Below are 21,802 nucleotides of genomic sequence, written 5' to 3'. Positions count from 1 at the left end.
TGTCACCACAGGTCAGAGGTCAGCCGCGGGTGCTCCGTCGCGGCTCGGTGCCAGCACGCCCCACACGCAGCGCGCCGGGTCGCGACTCACACGTTTGTGCAGAGTCATGGTGGAATTGATGGGGCAATGGGTGCCATGAGACCCAGTGATCCAGTGCTCACTGCAGTGAATGAGTGGTGTCTACCTTGATTATGTGGTGGATGTAAACAATGTCTAGCACAAAAATACACGATCTATGTGATGTGTAGACTAAAGACGTTGGTATGTTATCCATCGCAGGGTTGACAGGCTAAGTAAAGTTGCCCTAAGGAGGACTGAAAAGAATGAAATGCATTATTTTCGCGAAGAAGAATCTTATGCATGTCTTCTCTCTCTACGTCAACTTTTTCTACGTCAGTCGTCAATTTACTTTGCTGTAGGCTTTTTGCAGTTTGTACTAAGCAGATAATGTCTCCAGACATCCGACAATGGTCAAATGACGCATACAGCCAAAATGCATGTGAAACGGTTCACAGTTCATAATTACATGATCGAGTCAGCCTGGGGCCCTGGACAGCTTTTACCAGTGCCTTATATTTTGCGCACATGCTTCCAAATCCCGATACCTACATTTTTCGGGTTTGCGAAATTATTAAACAGTAGCACGTATTTGGTCTGAATTGGAATTGATCCCATTGACAGGACCAGCTTGAATCAGTGCCATCAACTCGCTTCTTCAGTATAAGGAGCTCTCTTAGGTGCAAGTTGCATTTCATTTTTACCGCTCCAACTAATGCGTAGGACACAGCTGGTGCGTCTTGCCTGTCAAGGATCATTATCTGCCACTATCCGCTCCTGTGACCACGTGCTATTAATTCACGTCTATTCAGTCACAAAAAGTTACATATCGAGTGCACATTGCTATCATTGACAAGATAACTGCATTCCCGTACCACCGGCCTACAGCAGTCACAAACACCCATATGCACAGTTGCGAAGCATTGCATGTATTTACTGCCTTACAGACAAGACATTTTAAATAAATAGAATTCGGTCACAACGCTCAACTAACCTTTCCTCATCACTTGGTCAACACATCGAGATCGACCCACAAACCAAAGGCAGACAGGCGACAGGCACTGTCCAGCTGCATCCACTCGAAGAAACCGATCAGACAGTAGTACTAGTGACCTCTGTCGACCGACCAAATAACCTCAACTTCCCCATCCAGCCGCGCGCACCTCGGAAAGTGGGCGATCCTCGCTCACATATCGACATATACCGCCACAATGCCCAGAGTTGACATCTCGGCATCCACTGACCCTTAAATGGACCCGACAGCGGACGGTAGCCAAGTCTGCTCACGTCCACCCGCCGAAAGGACGCGTTTAGACAGTGCCAGTAGGCGCCTCGTGCCAATGCATGGACTCGCACACAGTGAGAGAGTGCAGTAAGTAATCACACGCTGGTTACTTTGACGGCAGACCGGCGATAGAAGGGCACGTGATATGTCTGAAAGACCGGTCAGTGCTGGCATAACGTCACATTATAGGAACCATCACCTGATAAAGGAAACGGCCGAATACTTGCCTGATTAACCACAATTATGCAGTACACGATTCGGTATGAGCGTGAAGTTTGAATAACATTAACAACTCGATAGAAGAAAACAACACATCTATAACGTTTAACGCTCACGGACAATTAGCCAAAAACCAGGCAGGGGACACCATATTATAGACGTGAATGCATCTCGCGTAATGCTCAAATGTTCTGCATGCGCACCTACCACTTACCAGCATCGAATTAATGGTCACTAACAATTAACCAATGTGGTGAGTTAAAGTCGCAACAAATCCCAACTAAACATACGAAAAACAAACAACACGGCAGCTAAGCAAATCGGTGACCGATTTTCTTACTACGTCATAAAGTATCAGACAGCCGGAAAAGCAACGGTGGCTAAATCTTTCATATAACCCGTAGCTGACTGCTAACAACCATGTCCCTGCGGCCCGCACCATGTCCCCTGCATCCCTGAAACACGGGTTTCGCTATTCACCAGCTGGAACGTTCCCCGTCTGCCTGGTCCCATCCTGTGCGTACTCTGTTCAAACTGGCGCTCACACTTCTCAACCTGCCGCTTCCTCTCTCTGTTCCAGTTCGAGCGCGATATATCAAACCAGGGGCGGGGAGGCGCGCAAGTGACTCGACTCGCACTTACAACTTCCAGTCTCTCAGGGGAGCAATCTCCTTCCTAACAGAAGTAACATACCGCTTAAATAACGTTAGTGATCACTACTCCGTGGCTGGCAGCCCTCCGGTTCAAGGCTGATAATTTTGGTGATCCAAGAACCTCAGACGCCGAACCGTGAGCCCCAGGACGCGTCTCGTAACCGTCACGACCGGTGAAGTCGTCACGCTCACCGTCACGGCACCATCCTATGCGCCGGTCAGGTTTCGCCCGTTCTGAACTGCTCCAGATTCCGTACACTTGTCGACAGTCTGTGGACAGAGCCGGGGAGACAGTCGGGGTCAACGACCGAGCGTCAGAGCGGTCAGTGGCCGAGACAAGAGCGGTGCACAGTGGCGAGGTCGTACCGGGAAGAGGGATATTGAACACGGCCGCCGAGGTGGAGTGGTTATAGCCGCGTGCAACTCGAGCCATCCAGCCGGACTTTGAGCCGCCAGCGCTCTGAAAATGACCGCGCCGCGCGGCGGGGCGGTGGCCGGCGGGGGCGGAACAGACAGCGGTAACCTTCACCGGACGGGGAGCGGCGGACGAGTGCCCTGGGAGGGCGGCGCCGCCAATGGAGAGCACTCGGCGCATTTGTGCGGCCACTCGCCGCTGCCGCTAACCGCGGTACCTACGCATAAACACGCACAGAGGCGGCACGCGGGCGGGGGTCATCCCCACTACGCAGATGCTCCGAGAAAGTTATTTTCTGAACGATACCAAGAGCATCAGCGTTGGGAGTAAATCTAATTGAACGCCTAATGCTGGTGCTGAATGAGTCTTGACACAAATCTCCAAAAAGCAGAAAGAAAACTCACACAGTCTACAGGCCCACGTAAGGCCCACGTAAGAATAACGACACTTCACGTGTTTAGCAGAACCCACCGCTAAGCAGGAGTGACACCTACCTGCCGAATGCGTTGAAGAGCGCTACGATCTCGTTTCTGGAGAGCTGGAACTTGGGTCGGCGCGTGGAGCCCTCTTGGAACACCGCCGGGTCATCGAAGTTGCCAGAGAACAGGATCTTGAGCGCCGTGCCGAGACCACGCGTCTGAAATTGGCGATAGGTTATCAGTCAATGCGAGGCAGTTCTGAGGTGGGGTAGAATCTACCTACAATATACACAACTAGTCGTAACGAGAGAGCCACTGAAACAAGACGCAGGGATGACGCCAGGTTAACCAGTACCTAGTTTAAATATGCAAGGACATTCTTCATTAAAAATACATATATGAAACTGATTTATACGGCCTCACACGCTTCAGACCGCTTGCGAGACCATATGTTATCACATCATCCTGACCGCACCTCAATGCAATAAACATCACACGGATCGCACGAAATATCGTGCCGTGATGTCATCTATGTCATAAACATCTATGACAGCACGGTAGGCGGCAATGGCTGGTAGCACCAGCGCCCGGAATACCCGCCACATAATCATTACAGCAGACGGCCAGGTCAGAATATCCCATTGACATCCGGCGTGGGTCATTCGCAGGCCAGTCTCGCCATAGACCAGCGGTCTGCATGTCAATGTGCTAAAATCATGTGTAACCTACCGACTCTTGACAAGGGAAGGCAGATATCGCTATGGCCTATCATCTTATTTGGCATATGGGCCAGACCAGCTATAATATCGTCTGACTTGCGATATCCGCCCAAAAGCCGCCGCCAGTCGCCCCAGCAATACATCATTCATAGGACCTTCCGGATCGGCTCCACTATAGCCCATTCACAGGCGCTCTCAATGAATGAGTTAGTGAGGCTCTAAAGTAAGTGAGACACGTCTAGCCACCGAACCGCCCGTCGGCACAGGGTATGTAAACGCAAAGGTCTGGTTGCTCAGCATGCCCCAAACCAAAATCCACAGCTGCAGCAACCCTTGCCGGTGCTATAGGTCGGACTCGCCTGCAGGGTGCCCCAGAGTTTGCATTTCTCGCAGCCGACGCAATCCATGATGCGGGAGATGTTGCGGAAGTGATCGCGGAACTCGATCTTCAGTTTGCGCGCCTGCTTCCCGCCGCGGAACAGCTCCGACTCGTTGAAGTGGCTCGGGAACGAGCTGGGGGCATAAAGAGCATACAATGAGCTGAGACAGGGACCATACCGGGTTAGTCGACGGCTGGAAAGGAAGGAGGGACGACGAGATCATTGACTACGAATCACATTCATTACGAAAGGAGCTTTCATGAGCACCTTTCGTAAACAGCACCACTGGTAAAACAGAAACCACGCTAGATGGTCAGAAACTTTGCCAGCAACTTTTCAACAAGCCCAGTCAATCCAGCCAGCCGGCAGCAGATTTCGACTACAAGCCACACCTCCCACACATAAGCGGTCCTTCCCACTATTTCCATCGCCGCACCCCGACCCCTCACCTGATGACGGCCAGGATATCCCTGATGGCCATGCGGACCTCCTGATCCTCCTCCTCATTCCCCGTAAAGTACTCCAGCTGCGAGAGGTACGGCGCCGCCTTGGCCAGCGCGCGCAGCTCCAGCAGGTACAAGAAGTAGAGGTTCTTCAGCCGGCTCGGACCCTGGCCGTAGGTGGTCTCCGGGTCGAAGCGGCGGTGAAACTCGGCGGGGTTTGGGCCCCACTTGGCAGTGCCGGGAGCCAGACGGTCCAGGCCGCGGCAGCCCTCTATGGGAACACCCAGTTAAAGGTCACACGGGGGCAGCTGCATGTGTGCACTGTGCAGACTATGGAGCCAAGTCGGCATTTACAGGCTTGGCTTCGTGTCCTTCAATCAAGCATGATGGTCTGATTGATACCACTGCTGTTACAGCGGTCGATGATCCAGCACGAGCAAATATCACTAATTCCACATGCATTCGGACTCTGAACGGCTAAAGAAATACTCAATAAAAGAGGGCAAACTCCCAGAATACCCCTCAGTGGCCATTAATTCATTGTGCCAATGTAATGACCCAAGATCACCGTTCTCACGTGTTCTCAGCTGTATTAAGTCTACTGTCCAGCCACCCCACCCTACTCCACATCGGCACCCGAGTGGGCCGCTGAGAGCCTGGACACGCGGCACCGGAGACTGGCCGGGACGCTAATTCTCCTCTGCACTCACCCGACAGGAGGTAGTCGGCGCACAGGTGGACCGTGATACTGGTGTGTAGACCGGAGATGGCACGATAGAACACCCGCTCCTCGAGACAGAGACCTGGTCGGCACGGGACGACTGCGTCAGACACCGCGCTTACAGACGAGATAACAGATAAACACGGTGTTCCAGGGAGTGAGGGAGCATAACACAACCGGATCGGCAGTAGGAAACGGCGACGGGTAGCGATCGAGTTAGTTTTTAGCTACATTTTTACGGTTATACTTGTACTTACATGGCCACACCATGTGCATGATATTGAAGTCATACCATTGTACCATTTCTAGTGATGGATAACTAGTACCGATCGGATGTTAATGGGTTCTACTAACTTATGTTCCGCAAAAGTAGACCTAAAACAAATATTATTTATTGACACCTGAACCAATCCTTATAAAAGGCTACATCATGCACAGCAAATAAAACCCTTTCCATGGCATGCCAACCGTCCCATTGGTTCTAGCTAACACTACAGTACGGAGCGTGAAAAGTAGGTGAGCGAGCTACGGTCTACGTAGTTATAGCCAGGTGGGCGTGGGGTGGGAGTTCTATAAGACAAGGAGGTGCATAAAGATGGAAGAGAAACGGAAAAACGCTAATCCGCAGAACATAGTAAAACTACGTGCAGAGTGGAAATTTCCATGTTTTACACGTTATTCCACTTTCAACAGTACTATGAATTCGGCAATGAGTAGTTATGCATTGTACTTTTTAAGCAAATAAAGACAGCTGACGCGTAACACAGTTTGTTTATAGGGGCTTTGGGGGGCGCCGGCTGCTAGAGGATCTATTGCGCCAAATAAGATATGGCGAAAATTCGTTCGTCTGGTTAACATTAGTTGGTTCGTTAGAATGTTAAATCCCGGCTCTTCTCCGAAACGAGACAATCCCGTAGCCTTGGTGTCTTCTTCTTCTAGCACGCATGCCATAGCGAATGGGGCTAATCACCCTCTCTGTTGACCATGATACACGCAAACTGACAGTAGCGGGAAGTTCCGAGATCAAATTATTTCTAGATGAAGCCAACGTCATGAAAGTGGAATGAAATTGAAAAAGCTAAACGAAAAAGGCTGAAAAAATTCGAGCTTCAGAGAGCGGAAGTAAATATTGACAGTTCGAAGCATAAAACTAGCGAAAGAAACTGGATGCTAGACACTTAGACAGAGCTAGCGGCTAAAAGCACAGTTAACATCATGTAACCATTTTACAGAGGTGTGATTGTGAGCGAGTCAGTGTGAAGGAAAGAGTGCATGAGAGAGAGAGAGAGAGAGAGAGAGAGAGAGAGAGAGAGAGAGAGAGAGAGAGAGAGAGAGAGAGAGAGAGAGAGAGAGAGAGAGAGAGAGAGAGAGAGAGAGAGAGAGAGAGAGAGAGAGAGAGAGAGAGAGGCGCGGAAGGGTCGCTTGACTCACCACTCAGCAACGGATCGGCTATGTTAGACGAGACAGAGGAGAGCGTCACTCAAATAAAGAGGCCACACACAAACACACAGGCAAGCGAGGGGACTTGTTAAACAGGACAAGTGAGAGAGCATTCGCAGGTAAGTGAATCAGTTAACGGCTACTGAAGCGGACGGCACACAAAGTGGGTTAGTATCGTTAGATAGGGTATGAAGACGTCGCTTGATAACAATATGTGGAGAACAGCGGAGCATTGATACTGTCGCACAAACGTAGGTCAAGAGCAGGCATTGATACTGAACAAAATAGTACGCACAAACGTAGGCATATTTGCTCAACACTCGATAGGGCCAGGGCCCAGGGGTGTCTGTCAATGAATGCTATTTACTGGCCACCTGAATATGTGATTCGGCAAATCAAAAGTCCCCTAATTGGACACAAAAACCTACCCGTACAAAAAAGCATGCATTGCAAACCTGCAAGTCGTGCAGTGAACGTGAAATATCATAATTAATTATTGACAGGGGATGAGGAGTTTGATACAGATATCCAATAATTCAAAATAACTGGAAAAGATGGACAAAAATTCAATATACCATGGTAAGGTTAACTTTAGTAGCTTTGTCTACCCATTACGAAATTATCACCCTCACGCCGCTGCAAGCTCGCTGATGACACAGCAGGGAGACAAAGTTGAGCTGCAGACTGTGACAGAAATTGTCAGTGGTCCACTCCATCCATCCCGCTGTGCGCCCTCGTCACATAGAGGACCGATCTGTGGACTGCAGGACCACACACTACGAACCCCACCTGCACCCCTCAGCAAACCAACCCATCAACCACCGGCGAGACCCACTCACCTCCTAGGTTCGTGGTGTCCACCATGGGCGCGTATTTATTCTGGGTGCTGCTAGCGCTCTTCGGTCTGAAAAAATAAAAACAACTTGTAAAAAATGCGTAAACACAGCTTCCAGTTAACTAAAACTAAAGGTCATTGCCCCCTTATGGTAGGTTCTTCCTAGACGCATCGTCAGAAATCCACGCACACGGTTTTGGTTTAGCATTCACCGGTTTACGCTAGACCACATCCTATTGCGGCCAAGTCAAATAAGTGGATAGAAAGGCTTGAAGACAAGGTGCAGACATGAACTGCATGGCTACATTACAGGCTGGCTAGACATCCCGGATGCCATTAATACGAGATGACTGAACGTGGGACGTGGGCGCTGCTCGGTCTCCGTTTTTCATCAGCAAGCTGCCAGTTTTTCCCTACAAGGAAATTCGTTGTTGGCGTTTCTTGGCTTCTCGTTGGTCAAACGTACAGGCTACATGAATTAGTCCGATGAGAAACCAAGAAATAGCCGCAGCAGACTGGCAGCCTGCTGATAAAAACGCGACCGAACGTCAGCGCCGTGGTGTCCTGGCGGAATGAGGTAACTGAAGTCGGGACCGGTTCAGCCACGTCCATATTTAGCTTGCGGAAATTGCCGCGGAAGTCCGAGAAGCGCCGGCCCTAGCAGTACTTTTTCAATGTATATTTAACTAAAACTAATATTCCTAATGAACAATAGGTCTTTCGCATTTGATGAATATGTCATAGGCCTTACTACATCTCTAAAGCCTATCGGCCCGTCTAATAATATTGATGATATGCATATCAATTAACCCGCGCCCTGGTGGGGTCTGTTTATAACGCGACCTGGTGGGGGGGGGGGGGCTATTTTTTGCCCCCCTCGTATCTCCAAAACTACTGGACGGATCCGCAAAATTCAAACGGCGTTCGAAAGGCCTGTTAAATTTGTCGAAGGAAACCAATTTTCATTGACCTCGGGGTCACCGATGACGTCACAGGTCAGGTCAAAGATGAAATGTTTCACCGTTCACGGGTCTTCTAGGAAATGCGTTATAACACCGAGGAAAACGCATTTTGTCGAGAATCAGCGGTAGGGCGTCAGTTGCCTAGTAGATATGTTGCTATTAGAGGTCACTGGCAATACCAGGTCAGGTCACAGGTCAGGTCACCAAGGGTCACAGGTCAGGTCACATGAGCCCAACTTTACTAAGGTTGTGTGATACATGTTTTATGGTCAATTTTTCATTTCCAACTCAATGGTGTTGGTTATAAGACTATCAGGTACGGCTTAGGTCACTTTCTGGTGAAGTTCAGGTCAAGGTCAGGTCAAGGTCAGGCCAAAAAAGGTCAAATTTTAAAGTTGATAGTTTTGCATAAAATGGGTATTGATTCGATGCAGCTCGTCACGGGGAGTCTAATGGTGGTCTTTGTTTTGCGCTACGGGGTCTAGAATTGCTAAAAATTGAGTTTGAAAATTTGACGTCATCAATTTTGAACAGTTTTTTCGCTATAACTTCGCCAAAAAAGAGGTATCAATCTCAAATTTGGTATGTGGATGGAAGGCGGTAAGGACTATCACATATATTCCGGTTTTTGCGAAATTCAAAAAACTTTTTGGATTTTTCTATTATTATATAAAAAAATATATATTTTTTGATTTTTGGGGGTCAAAATCCAAAAATTTCAAAAATCCGAGATAGCAGTTTTGTATCCCTGTCCAATCTACAGCTTTTATGTCCTTATCATTTTTCTGTATTTGCAAAGCTATAGGCCTGACAGCTCTTCCCGCGAAACCCTTTTTTGGGTCGAAAACGGCAGAACATGACGTCACTCTGACGTCATTTCCGGCCAACCTATCATAGCATTTGGAAAAAAAAATTGGTCACAATGTGTGAAATTGATGTCCGGGAGGGTACTGAAAGTTTGGTGACGATCGGCGCAGCGGTTCTGGAGATATATCGAAAAGTCCGGAGGGGGGGGGGGCAAAAAATAGCCCCCCCCACCAGGTCGCGGGTTAAGCAGCGCGTTTCTGCATATCACGCAACTCCGTCAGCTACAGAACTGCGCGGCCAAATGCGCGGCGTCGCGGGTGTGTCGCTCATCTGGACTCACTTGAAGCAGTTCTCGTTGTAGATTGCCGACCAGACGCGCGTGGACGAGTCGCCGCGGTAGCCGGTGAAGCGCTCCGGGTTGAGCAGCAGGTCCACGAACTGCATGTCCGCCGACGATTCGTCGTCCACGTCACAGAAGTTGTCCTGCGCGTCGTCATGGGCGGTCCAGCGATCGAGCCGCTTCTGACGAGAGGCGCTGCGGACGATCGTGCCACAACGTCAAAACAATTCTCGAAAGTTCGTATCCTTCCAGGTGTGCATGCATCTCTGTGCAGTTTATCATAAATTTCACACATAAGTATGAGCGAGCGTAAAGCGTAAAGCGAAGTCTTTCAGTCAGCCGTGGTCACGCCTTTACTAGACTTATACAAATGTCAGCAGTCCGGCTGGACTGACTGATTTGCAGCCTTGCAATGAAGTTAAATTTCTTTTCTCAAGAATCGGACTACTTCCCATGCATGTAGGTAACGTGACCTACACGGCACAACGGGGCACATGTCACGCGCAAAATGAAGATATGTCAAGTTTATTTCCCTTATCACTCTTCCTGACCAGCTAGTTCAGCTAGCCGGGATAAAAAAAACTCGCGGTGCGGTCTTCCTCTGACCTCAGGCTATCTGAAGACGAGGTACGCACCTGATGGTGGTGTTGAGGTCCCCCAGGCTGTCCCCATCGCAGTCCGCCTCGTCGTCCTTCTCCGTCTGCGCCTCCTCAGTGTACTGCCGAGGGAGAGAGGAGCGGTCCTCGGTCAGCTGAGGTATCCACAACGGGATAGGAATGTAAGCTGGGAGCATTACGTCCGTGAGTGCTACCTGTGCTACAGGTCAAGGGTAGATATTAAAGAGAGTAGGTGCGTTTGAATGAAGGGAGCATAATGTGTCAACGATTCGTCGATGTCGTCGATTATAGTTCGTATGAAGAAACGTCCTTAATCGTAACGCATCGCCGCTCTACTTTGGCGAGATGGCATTGCAAACTACCCCGTAGTTAGTGTAAAATGTTCGTCGTAACATGTCGTAACATGATGGTTACAGGCGAGGGGTAGCGGTGGGGCGGCGAGAACAACAAGGGAAGAGAAACAAGAAAGGAGGTAAATAGAAAATATGAAGGAGAGACCGATTTAGGTCACTCACTCCAGAGAAATTCGAATTTAAGCCGCACAGGGAAGAGGTCTGATTCATGAAATGAACTGCACTAAGGACTCTGCGAGCGAGCCTGGTCGTGTTAGGATAAACAATAAACCCGGTCGAAGTAACGATGCAGTTTCTTATATGTCATAGGCCCACTATGTGACGCTGTAACTGAAATGCGTGCACCAGTGTAAATTTTGGACGTGAAAGGTCAGTGCTAGCTACAGTTAGCTGACTAAACAAGTCTAAAACAAGCTGCAGCAAAACATTCGGTCAGTCAACGCTCCACTCGCCGAGCAAATTGACAGACATGATTCAGAGAAAAGTCGCGACTTAATTAACCTTGCAGAGGGATTTGTGCAACACAAAACCAACTTTCCGAGAGAGCCCAGACGGAGGGATTTGTGCAACACAAAACCAACTTTCCGGCGGCACCCAGACAGCGTGGTTTGTGGTATGTCGGTCAGTTTTTACGGATGTGTTCAGCCTACAAACATATACACGTCAATCTACCGCAGCCCACTCGTCTAGCGCAGAAATGGTAGGCGCTTGAGTGCCTCACATTGAGACTCTGTGTAAGCAGCACGTATACTTTTTACGAACAACTAGTGGAAGTCACGAGATAAGCCGTCTTCATCGAAAATCTTACGTCCGAGCGTCGGCATTAAACGAGGAGGTTTGGATCGGATAAGAACCATGCAAACAAAGTTCACCGGGCGGGAGCGATGAGCGCATTGTCAGGGATCGTGTTTGACGTGCGTACCTTATAGGCTGGATCTTCCTTAGGCTCCACAGGCGCTCCAGCTTTGAGGCCGATCGGTAGCTCGTCCTGTCGAAAAAGAGATATGCAATGCATGTTAACTCAATTCAACACTGACGCATGATTAAGTTTAAACCTAATTTGTATAACACAGATAAGCGTATTGACAATCACAAGCATGACAATAAAGAAAATGTCTAAAAGCATACCAAATGTTAACCCGCGCACCGACGGGGGTCTGCGCCAACTTAGTACCGACGGGGGGGGGGGGGGCGGATGACCGCCCCCCCCCCCTGAGATCTCGAGAACGAAGCAAGATAGCGACAAGCGGTAAACGGCATCGGATACGCACGGTCAAGATCTACAATTTTTACTAAGGTCATTTTCAGGTCAGGTCAAAGATGACGTCACAGGGGTCGAAAAAGTCAAAATGGCGGCGCTAAATTTGGAGAGAGTTTTTCTCGAATAACTTTCGAATTAGTCAAGATAGGAACAAACTAAGGGCATCATCGTGATCCTCTCGTCAATCCGCATCGAATGATATATATGTTGACCTCGAAAGGTCAAGGTCAAAGGTTGACCTCAGGTCACGTGACCTCGAGGTCATCATGTGTATCATTCGATGCGTCTTGACGAGCTGAACACAATGAGACCATCCACGCGTCTGTAGCTTGTTCCTGTACGGAGTTATTGGCCAAAAACCTTTGGTGACCTTTGATGACGTCACATGACCTCACAGCTGCCCAACAGCAAAACAGACCTCAAGGTTGTGAAGGTTGATCGTATATGAAGTCATGTATGGTATATGGGGCCATTCCGACCCGTTTTAGTGGTAAAAACAGGGAGTTGATTTTTCCCCCATTGACTTATAATGGGGAGGTCGCGAAATTGACCTGACCTTAGGTCACCGATATCAAAATTCCGAGATATACAAATTGTAGCTACTAATGACCTAATAACATCCTGCGACTTTCAAAGGCCTCCGACATCTACTGTAGCTCTGGCACGGTGACAAAGTTGCAAAAAAGTGACTTGAGGTTGGGTCATTCAAAGTGACCTGGTGACCTGACCTTGAAAGGTAGGAGGTTCAAACTTGCACACCATGTGTAAAATTGATAAGGGAATAGTCATACCAAATTTCGCGGCGCGTTTTCCCGCTATTCACGAAAAATCTTAGGGGGTGGATATCCGCCCCCCTCCCCCGTCGGTGCGCGGGTTAAGGAAAAGTCCAGGCCCCAACGAAGACCCATGATTGAAGAATACCCACAAAACTGTCAAGCCATGATTCCCACAAGTCAAATATCGCCAAAGCAGTCGACAGAACAGCCGTTTAACATATCATTAGACATCAGTGACCTGCAGAAAGGAGTCAGGCGTGCCGCTATCCAAACACACAGTCGTGACTGGCACAAGCTGCACATACATACAGCACCAATCACGAACCACGACACGAATAAGGAAAGTCGCTGAGTAATACAGACAACAGACAGACCGAAAAATAGGCAAACAAACTGGGAAAATATGCCTCTAACTGTGAAGAAGGGCGGACAGTGAAAGATAAAACGACAGACAGGCAGACAGACCGACCGACCGAGGCAGACAGACAGACAGACAGACAGACAGACAGACAGACAGACAGACAGACACACTGACACACAGACAGGCATACAGACGGACCGACCGACAGACACACATCTCACAGCTGCGGCCGCTCCCGCGGTGGCCGGAGCCCTCTCCCTGACACGAACTGATGTCTGATACGGTTCAGCTGGCAGCGTGAGTGTGTTCACGCCGGTCATGATTGCTGACATGCCGGGCCGTCCGCCGCGGCAGAACTAACTAGGCACAGGTGTTGGGCCGCCGAGCGCGCTCTGCACGTGTCGTGGAGACGACAGAACAATTACCTTCTGGTGAAATGTGGTGTGGATGAGTCGGAAATAACTCCGACTAGCTTTTCTTCAACATATTAGACCTGCCCGCTGTTCAGTTCCCAAGAAGTTGATGTATTCGGGAAAACGTTTACGAGCTGAACAACTACTAGAGAGGATTACATATCGCTTCTAAATTTGGTTCATAGGGTATTACTTTACTATCCCTGGCTCCGACGGATGGGACAAAACAGTCATGAGTCGTGTGGCTGGGATAATCCCTCGTTCCCTTGATTCCTGCTGCCTATAAGATCAGAACGGATAACCCAAAGGTCAGACATATCCGATGACAAATGGAACGTTTGGTGAAGTTCGTTATAGATAGCATCTTGGAGTTGGAATATATTGCCACTTGTTTGAGCGAGGATGATATGATTCAGATGAGTGTTAGTTCGATCCTCCCCAGTAAAACAATCATGATCATAGCTCATATAGCAAGGTGTTTAAGCTGAACCACCAGCCATAAATGCCAAATCTATTTTACCGAATAGCAAACATTTCATCAAACGTGCACTTCGTTGCATCATCCGGCAGGATACCGTCTGATTCAGAGCTTCCGCTAAACAGCTGGGGAACAATCCGAACGTGCAGACGTGTAAATACGTACACGACACCTGTATGAGTGTTTTATATGACGCAGCTATCGGGGGTTGATGCAACTCAGGAAGGCCCGCTGAACTACGTAGTTGGCCCATTCCAATGCCGCTGAATGGGGGCCGTGCGATCTGAATAGGAGAGCGGATACAAAGGTCTGGCCGTCCACTAACGCGACATGTTCAACTGTAATGCCATTACACTATTTAATAATCCCCGAGAAGTAATTTTCCAACAACGCTTCATTACCAAGTCCGACTTACGAAATATAAAACGGTGCACAATTAATGCCTGGACACCTGGGTTATTTGAATACCGCAAATCGCACAGGATGTAATCATTTGGGAGAGGCACAACTTCGATGAGAGATCGAAGAAAGCCTTTCTCGATCCATCAAACTTTGCGTAGGCTCATTCAAAAGAGTTCATAACATTGCATTAATTTAATAAATGAATCCAACACGGGCCTTGCCACTCGAAATAATGAAACGTATTTGAGCATTAGTAATTTTGAAGTGATACAAAGCCATGAAAAGGTCCAAGTCTAAAGTCAAATATAGGAGAAACGTGACATCGCAGAAAACACTCGGCGAGTCTGGCCATTGCACAGTGGCCCTTTTTCAGAATTAGCACGCATAAATTCAAAATATTTTTTTTCTTCTTTTGAGTAACAAGCAGTCTAATCGTGTGCAAAACATTCCAAACTATCCGATGGTGCCATTTTTACCTCCTAAAAAATAATTATCTTTGGTAAAACTGACCGCAAAATCGAAGTTTGTCGAGAGGCGCGCGGACACCACCGGCGGACCCTAAAAAGTAGGGTGAGATGAACATCAATTTGTAAGGCTTTCAGTGAGAAAATATTAAAAATTAGTGGCATGGCTGTGAAGCTGAGTTTACGTAGAAGCCCTAGAAACCACAATTTTCATTGTATAAACTTAAATAGACCACTTTTGCCGAATATTGTGGACACAATAACAGGACAATTATTAACTGGAGATGGCGGCATACATATGAAGCTTTATGTTAAGTAACACACTCTGGGACATATCGTATTATACATCGTTCGAATCGCCGATCTCTTCTGACTATGTCCACCAAAGGGCATCGCGCCATTTTGCGCCATTTTGCTTCTACGGTGAATAACGTGAGCCAGTTCAGTCCGCGAGCGGCTGTGGCTCCTATTCGATACGACTAAGCTCATTGACCTGGCTCGAAGCTGGTGTCACCTGGTGGGCGCCTAAATGTGGCTTGACTTTTGCCATAAGATGTGCTTATTGCAATGTCATATAGGCATAACGCTGTGCTCAAGAAAAACTGTCCGATTTCTTGTCGCGTTTGATGTCCAAGCCGCACAAGTCCCGTGGTCGGCTTAAGATCTAACGTCAAAAGCGCCTATGTGTTTGTATTGTTCGCGTCGCGCTGACCTTAGTTGCTGCCCGGCCGGGGACGATTAACGGTGGCTGGCAACAGCTGCAGATGCGGTCACGTGACGCCCTGAGGCGTCCTGGCGGTCAGTGCAGCGCGGTCGGCTGGCGGGCTCGCCACACTTGCGTTCGGAGCGGCCTGGGCCGGCGGGCGAGCCGTGCGAACGTGCGCCAAATCTTGGGCCGAGCGGCCTGTCGCTGTTGGGCCGAATCTCCTTGGGCAGTTCGTTTCTTTTCTTGTCTTTGCATTGGCAGGGAATACGTCCTTGATCACGTGGTGATGTCTTGCACCACTTTCAGGTAATGTGGGAATTAATGCGTGCTAATTCTGAAAAAGGGCCACTGTGCATTGTGGAATTCAGGATTCATTTATGTGCGCTTTTGGTGGCACCCTTTGTTCAACGCACGTTCAAGACTGGATGTGCCGTAAATGTTCGGAGAGAACGGAACCTGCAGGCCAGGTGGCCTTTTCTATCCCGATGACCTTCAAAGCAAGAGGAGGGAGGGTCAGTAACTCGAGAATGGAAGAGCCACATTTACTGACTCGACAAGTGTTTTTACAGCCCATTATTCGACGCTGTATGCGGGATAATGTAATAGGCGGTTTAGTTTCACGCGCCGTGACCAACCGCTGCTATGGTCTCAGTAGCCTCACCTCATTGCAGCATTTGACGCGGCAGGTGGTCTGAGAGCAGCGTCCGTCGTCCTCCCAGAACGGACAGGGCCGCTTCAGGTTCACCTGGGGACACATGAGGGTGAACGGTCAGAAACAGTCACAAATAGGTGTGTCACGTCGGGTGTTCGCTACGTCCAGTAGTCTAGCTAATTTCAGTCTTGGTCTCGGAGAAAAAAAAAAACGTTCGAGGAATATCAGCCGATCATATTTTATGGGCAGCTGGCCATATCACACAATATAGCTGGAAATACATTCAGTTATCGCATTAAGTAATGGGAGCCAACCACTATATAGCAAATACAGCGCTGTTACGTAACCATTTCCGTATTGCTACCGCCAATCGACAGTGTTCGATATAACTCCGACATAAAAAGCTTAGACACGTCATTGCTCGACATAACACATTGTTCGACAGAACTTCAACAGCTGAATTGCAGAATACATATTTTAGTAGTACTAAGGTTTCGACATATCTACGACATCCCACGTTGTAGCGCACCACCCGCTGGTATTACTCAGTGACAAACAGGACTCTGACGCTATGACACGTCGTCCATCGGAGGTACCCTGTGCCTGACCTGATTCTGGATGCAGCACAAGCCCGTGGAACCCCAGTTTGCATCATTTCGCGCAACTCAGAGACAGGCAACACGGAATATTATCCAGCGAACCTTCGTGCATACGCGAAGCAACACGAAACTACTCATGTCCGAAAGCATAAAAGCTCGCATAATAAAAAAAGTTCACCTACCTTGTAAAAGCGGAAAAAGTCCTTGACGAGTAGAGACTGCAGTCTCGGAAAGATCTTGACGTTATTGAAGAAGTCGACTGTGTCCACGTTACATTCGCAGTCATCCACTTGACCCTCAAGCTGCCACAGATGACGATTGACGGGGTTACAACAACGAAATAGTTACGACAGCAGGTCAAAGTAGAAGCAGTGGCACGCTTTATGTCCCCGACGTATAAAACCAATGTCTGGCTGTGGTAAAATTCTGGGGTTGAGCCCTAATCGACTTCGGCAGCATTTACGCCGTTACATAACAGTAGGCACTAGGACCAAGAGGAAGGCAACAGGAGCTAGGTATTGTATCTTTCATTAGCCAAGGACCTGGGAACATGCCGGATACACCAACCGGTACAGTCACCAGCACTCAAAATACACACATCTCCTTATTATCGTGACCCGGTAGAAAACGTCATCCCTTAGTTATCCAGTACCCGGCCTTACTCTGGATTCCGCAGGAGCCCGTGAAACCCCCGTGTCGTCAACCCCTCCTTACGCACCACACATACACGCCCATTTAATCGGCGCAGGCTATTTCTCGGAGACCCACAGGTACGGATCGGTCGCCGACTCACCTGACAAAAACAGCGGTCTCTGGCCTGTTTCTGTTCGGCCGAAGCCCCCTGAGGGAAGCTCAGCTGTCCGGCCACCAGCGCAGCCCCGACCAGTACCAGCCCCAGCACCAGAGCCGGCGAGCCCGGCAGAGGCATTCTGCCGGTCCACCTGCGATCACCAGCACCACTGGTCACCATCTCACGACTCACAGCACTGGCCGCCGGTCGGGGTGTGAGGGAGCGACCTTTGGCGAACTGTCAGCTCATAAGATCCACTGTCACAGGTGTCCGCCAACTGTCACAGGCGAGGCCGGTGTCTGTCAGTCGCCCAAAGGGTTCCTTCACACACTGCCACGTGTCACGTCCCGGGCGTCACAAAGCGTCTCTCCGCCTGTCACAGAGTGACACGTATATCGACAGACACACAGTCCGTCTCAGAGGAAGGAGCGTCACCGCCGCTCAACCCGCTGCCGGTACCCGCGACTGCAGCGGCCGGTCGGCGGGCGGCTATCAGCCCGCCCTACCGCGACCGGAACGGCTCGTCTAAGTTGCGTCAGCCGGCCGGCCGGGTTCCCGGCGAGGCGTTACGTCATCGCGGCCCGTGCGATGCGGGCGGTGACGCCTAAATACCGGCCGAGAAACCCACCGGCCGCGGTAGCACAGCCGTGATATATATGACGGCCGACGAACAATCGACATGACCACAGTCCAGTCAATGTTTTCAAAGTTACTTTGTTTTAGACATGTCTGCCTGCTTAGTACCTGGCAATATACATGCAACTTAACGATAGTTTCATCTCACACCGCAACCCGACACCACAGAGCTAGTTTGCTATGGAATTTTGTTATGTTGTGTTATTATGTTGTGGTTATATTTTTATTGTCTAGGCAGATTTCTATCTAGACACTATAAGATTGGATGCATAGCAAAACTGTTTCATTCTAGGGCACTGATCAGGTTATCTAAGCAGCTTTGAGGTCACTGGAGAGCATAGCCGGCCGAATGCGCCTTCAAGCCCCATGTGTATTCGTTATTTATGTCGCTATTGGTTCTCAAATATCAAACAGTGCCGGGCCGCTTCGGCTGGCCGGCACTTGCAGAATTTCTCCAATCGTTAAAAAATCGTCTTCACAAGCCTCTAGTCACGGTGGAGTGTTGGTCAGCCCGGACCCTCGCCGGACCTGTCAGTTTTCTACATGTGCCCTGCGCGAGAGGCGATGGCCGATGGGTACGATCTCCCTCGCCGTTTAATATCTAATTGGGCTAGAGGTTCAGGGAAAAATGCTGGCTGACGCGAAACGTCCTGGATGAAACAGGATGAAACGCACCCTAATAAATAAGGTCACCCACTGACCTTTCGAGTCTCTTGAGGTTAGGTCAATATCCTAAATATCGAGGTCGGGTTTTTGACCAAAAAAAACTTGAGAAAATTGCCCCAAGCAACTAACTAGTTATTTTGGCACCAAAACATTTGTTCAGACATCAGCCATATCAAATGATATAGGTACATACAGCATACTGGGAAAACTTAGTTTGGATATTATTCTCACCTCAAATCAAGTTCAGGTCAACCACAGTCAGATTAAAAAGTTGGTCAGCTGTCAAGTGTCAAGGGAAGTTAGCTTCACATGATTTGAATCAACAGTTCATTCTGAGCTCATTGGTGCCTGTCCAATTCCCTAGCTCACATTGATTAAGACTTATTGACACCAAAACAAAGACTATGATGACTAAAATGACCCTAGTGATACCATGTACACCAAACAAGGTCCAAGATGTAAGATCTAGCTTCAGATGTTATCTACATCTATATTCCCAAGTGCTTGAGCCTTGAGATAAGATATACCTATATTATATTCAGCTCTAAATAAATAGTTTCCTCATGTCTCCCATTGATGTTTATAGGAAGACCACATGGAGATGGTCTGACTTCAGGTGATCCTTGTGGAAAACTAAGACATACATGCTATAAGGCTCAGTAGCTTGGCATATAGCCCTAGCCCTATGACTTTAGTTTAGATATAGAGCTCAGCCACAAAGCCAGCATGGGACAAGCAGTAACACATCAAGTTACATATCAATATGTTAGCATATCAAGCTTTTCATACAATTATTTGTACAAATTTCACCTTCTTTCATGCATACAGAAGTAAATGAAGCAATAAGGAAGGCAGTTTGCCCACTTAGAAAGCAAATGCAGGAAAATTGCCAACACACCACCATTCAAAACAAAAGAGATGAGATGTTTTGGACCCTAATTGCCACCCATACACTCTTCAAGGTTTATTTTTCAGAAATGTTAGCAAAATGATGAATATCCAACTGAAAATATGGATGACAAGGATCAGCTTTTCTAATGGTTGGTCAATTTTACATCATATATGTGGCATGGTTCATTACAAATGCAATGATAGGTACCGTCTGGAAGAGCCTCGCTTTGTTTACATCAAGCCTGAAAAACAGCTGTCCAGTACAAACCTGTTCAACAGCCAATTTTCCTGTTCAACTAAATGAAATGTGGTCTTTTGATTGGTTGCCTTCATTTCATGCACAATTGAGCGGCTTAGTGCACCTATTGTCAAACAGGTTGCTGTGCATTTTGGTTTTCAAAATGGAAATATATCATTTCCATTTTTAGAATATATCATTTCCATTTTCTGAGCAACATTTCATAAAATACAAATGATAGGTACCTAACATTTGGATAAATGGAGTGCAGATAACACAACATGTCTGACTGACATGCGATAGATAATGGTAAGGACAAACATTGTTGTAAACTGAGATTGGGTAGGTATGCCAGCCTTGGGTATGCCTAATCAATAGCTGATTTTAATTTGGCTTTTCATTGGGTGATAGGTTGAAAACTGAAATGAGAAAAGAATGACACCCAGTGACCCATGACCCAAAGCAATGGGCGACAAATCACAATTCATACTACTTAGGTACCTTACCTTACCTCAACCTTGTTGGTAGTTGGGAAAAAAGGCTACTTTGCCTGGAGATCCCGTTCTCATCAAGGATTCAAGCTCAGCTCAAGGTTTGGGAGTATCTAGGCTCTGTTTGTTTTGTTGGGTTAGGCCCTTTCGGTCTGACAAGACCATTGCAGAGCCGGAAGGATGATAGGAATTAGGGGGAGACATTGGTCTGGGCAGGCACCCTAATGAGTCGCCGGGGCTGAGCCCGTCCAGAGGACAGGCCACCCAGCCCCAAGGCACTCACTGTCACTGCACCCGGCTACGGGGTGCGCTCCCTCAGGAGCAGCGGTGCCGCTCCAAGGGAGCAGCCCGCATGAGATAAAGTTGCCTGTCCAGGCCGGAGGGGGGTTGCGGCGTGGAGGAGAAGGATTTCAGTATCCTGAGGATAGAAGCACGGAACGGTCGATCTAGGCTCTTCAGGGTAGGGAGTGTCGAACATGATGCCTCTCCAGTGCTTATCAAGTAGTGTCTTGAACTCGTTGACTGTTGTGGCAGACACAACTTGTGGCGGGATACTAACCTGAACCTCGATTCGTAGATAAACACCGAAATTGAAATGATCGTAACCGTACGAACTCAGGTCGCAACTTGCTCGCAACGATGACAAGTCCGACAAGTCCAAGGCCGACAAGTCAAAATCCAAACCAAAATATTTCAACAGATTGCTCTCTGCAGGCTGCAGCTGTGCGACTTGTGTGCGACTAAAACAAAATGAAACTGATCAACCAAGGCTGATCAACAATAAATGTCACCTTTTGGTCTTGCCTAGAAAAACTAATGTAGTCTGCTTTATGATAAATGCCGGTTGATATGTTTGACGAGCCTATCGGTTGATATGTTTTAATATTTTAGTTTTACCTAACAGTTTACTTTCATGTTAAATTTTCATTCACATTGTCAGAAAAAAATTAATAAATCAATTTACATACCTACTATCAACGAAAAAAATCACACTATATATCTATTTGAGTTCAAATGCAATTGTTCACAAATGTTCCTGGTTCTGAGCGATGACTATCATTTGGTATTGACTAGCAAATTAAAAAAAAGCAGATGCTATGCATTAAAGGGACCCTCCCTCTGCTTTTTTTTAATTTGCTAGTCAATACCAAATGATAGTCATCGCTCAGAACCAGGAACATTTGTGAACAATTGCATTTGAACTCAAATAGATATATAGTGTGATTTTTTTCGTTGATAGTAGGTATGTAAATTGATTTATTAATTTTTTCTGACAATGTGAATGAAAATTTAACATGAAAGTAAACTGTTAG

At 48.0% G+C, this 21,802-nt stretch overlaps 1 protein-coding gene across 2 annotated transcripts; it reads right to left on the bottom strand.

The window, feature by feature from the left end:
* Positions 1-961: 961 nt before the first annotated feature.
* Positions 962-21,424, bottom strand: LOC122370347 (ero1-like protein). 2 transcript variants are annotated; one of them, XM_043345852.1, is made up of 14 exons: positions 21,049-21,424; positions 17,571-17,718; positions 16,960-17,079; positions 16,188-16,271; positions 11,588-11,653; positions 10,331-10,413; positions 9,696-9,890; positions 7,591-7,655; positions 6,743-6,760; positions 5,301-5,393; positions 4,597-4,861; positions 4,127-4,280; positions 3,124-3,266; positions 962-2,484 (listed from the first exon to the last, which is right to left on the bottom strand). In XM_043345852.1, exons 2-14 carry the CDS (start codon positions 17,703-17,705, stop codon positions 2,433-2,435), a joined length of 1,473 nt encoding a protein of 490 aa, XP_043201787.1. In that variant the 5' UTR covers positions 17,706-17,718; positions 21,049-21,424; the 3' UTR covers positions 962-2,432. The 2 variants fall into 2 exon arrangements, with proteins under 2 accessions (XP_043201787.1, XP_043201788.1); XM_043345853.1 differs by lacking the exon at positions 6,743-6,760 and having other exon boundaries at positions 21,049-21,303.
* Positions 21,425-21,802: the final 378 nt, after the last annotated feature.

The sequence above is a fragment of the Amphibalanus amphitrite genome, unplaced genomic scaffold (assembly GCF_019059575.1).
Source record: "Amphibalanus amphitrite isolate SeventyFive unplaced genomic scaffold, NRLGWU_Aamphi_draft 001125F_arrow, whole genome shotgun sequence".
In the NCBI taxonomy this organism is placed as follows: domain Eukaryota; kingdom Metazoa; phylum Arthropoda; class Thecostraca; order Balanomorpha; family Balanidae; genus Amphibalanus; species Amphibalanus amphitrite.
Note: the sequence above shows the minus strand (reverse complement) of the source record. Positions and strands in the feature narration are given on the sequence as shown.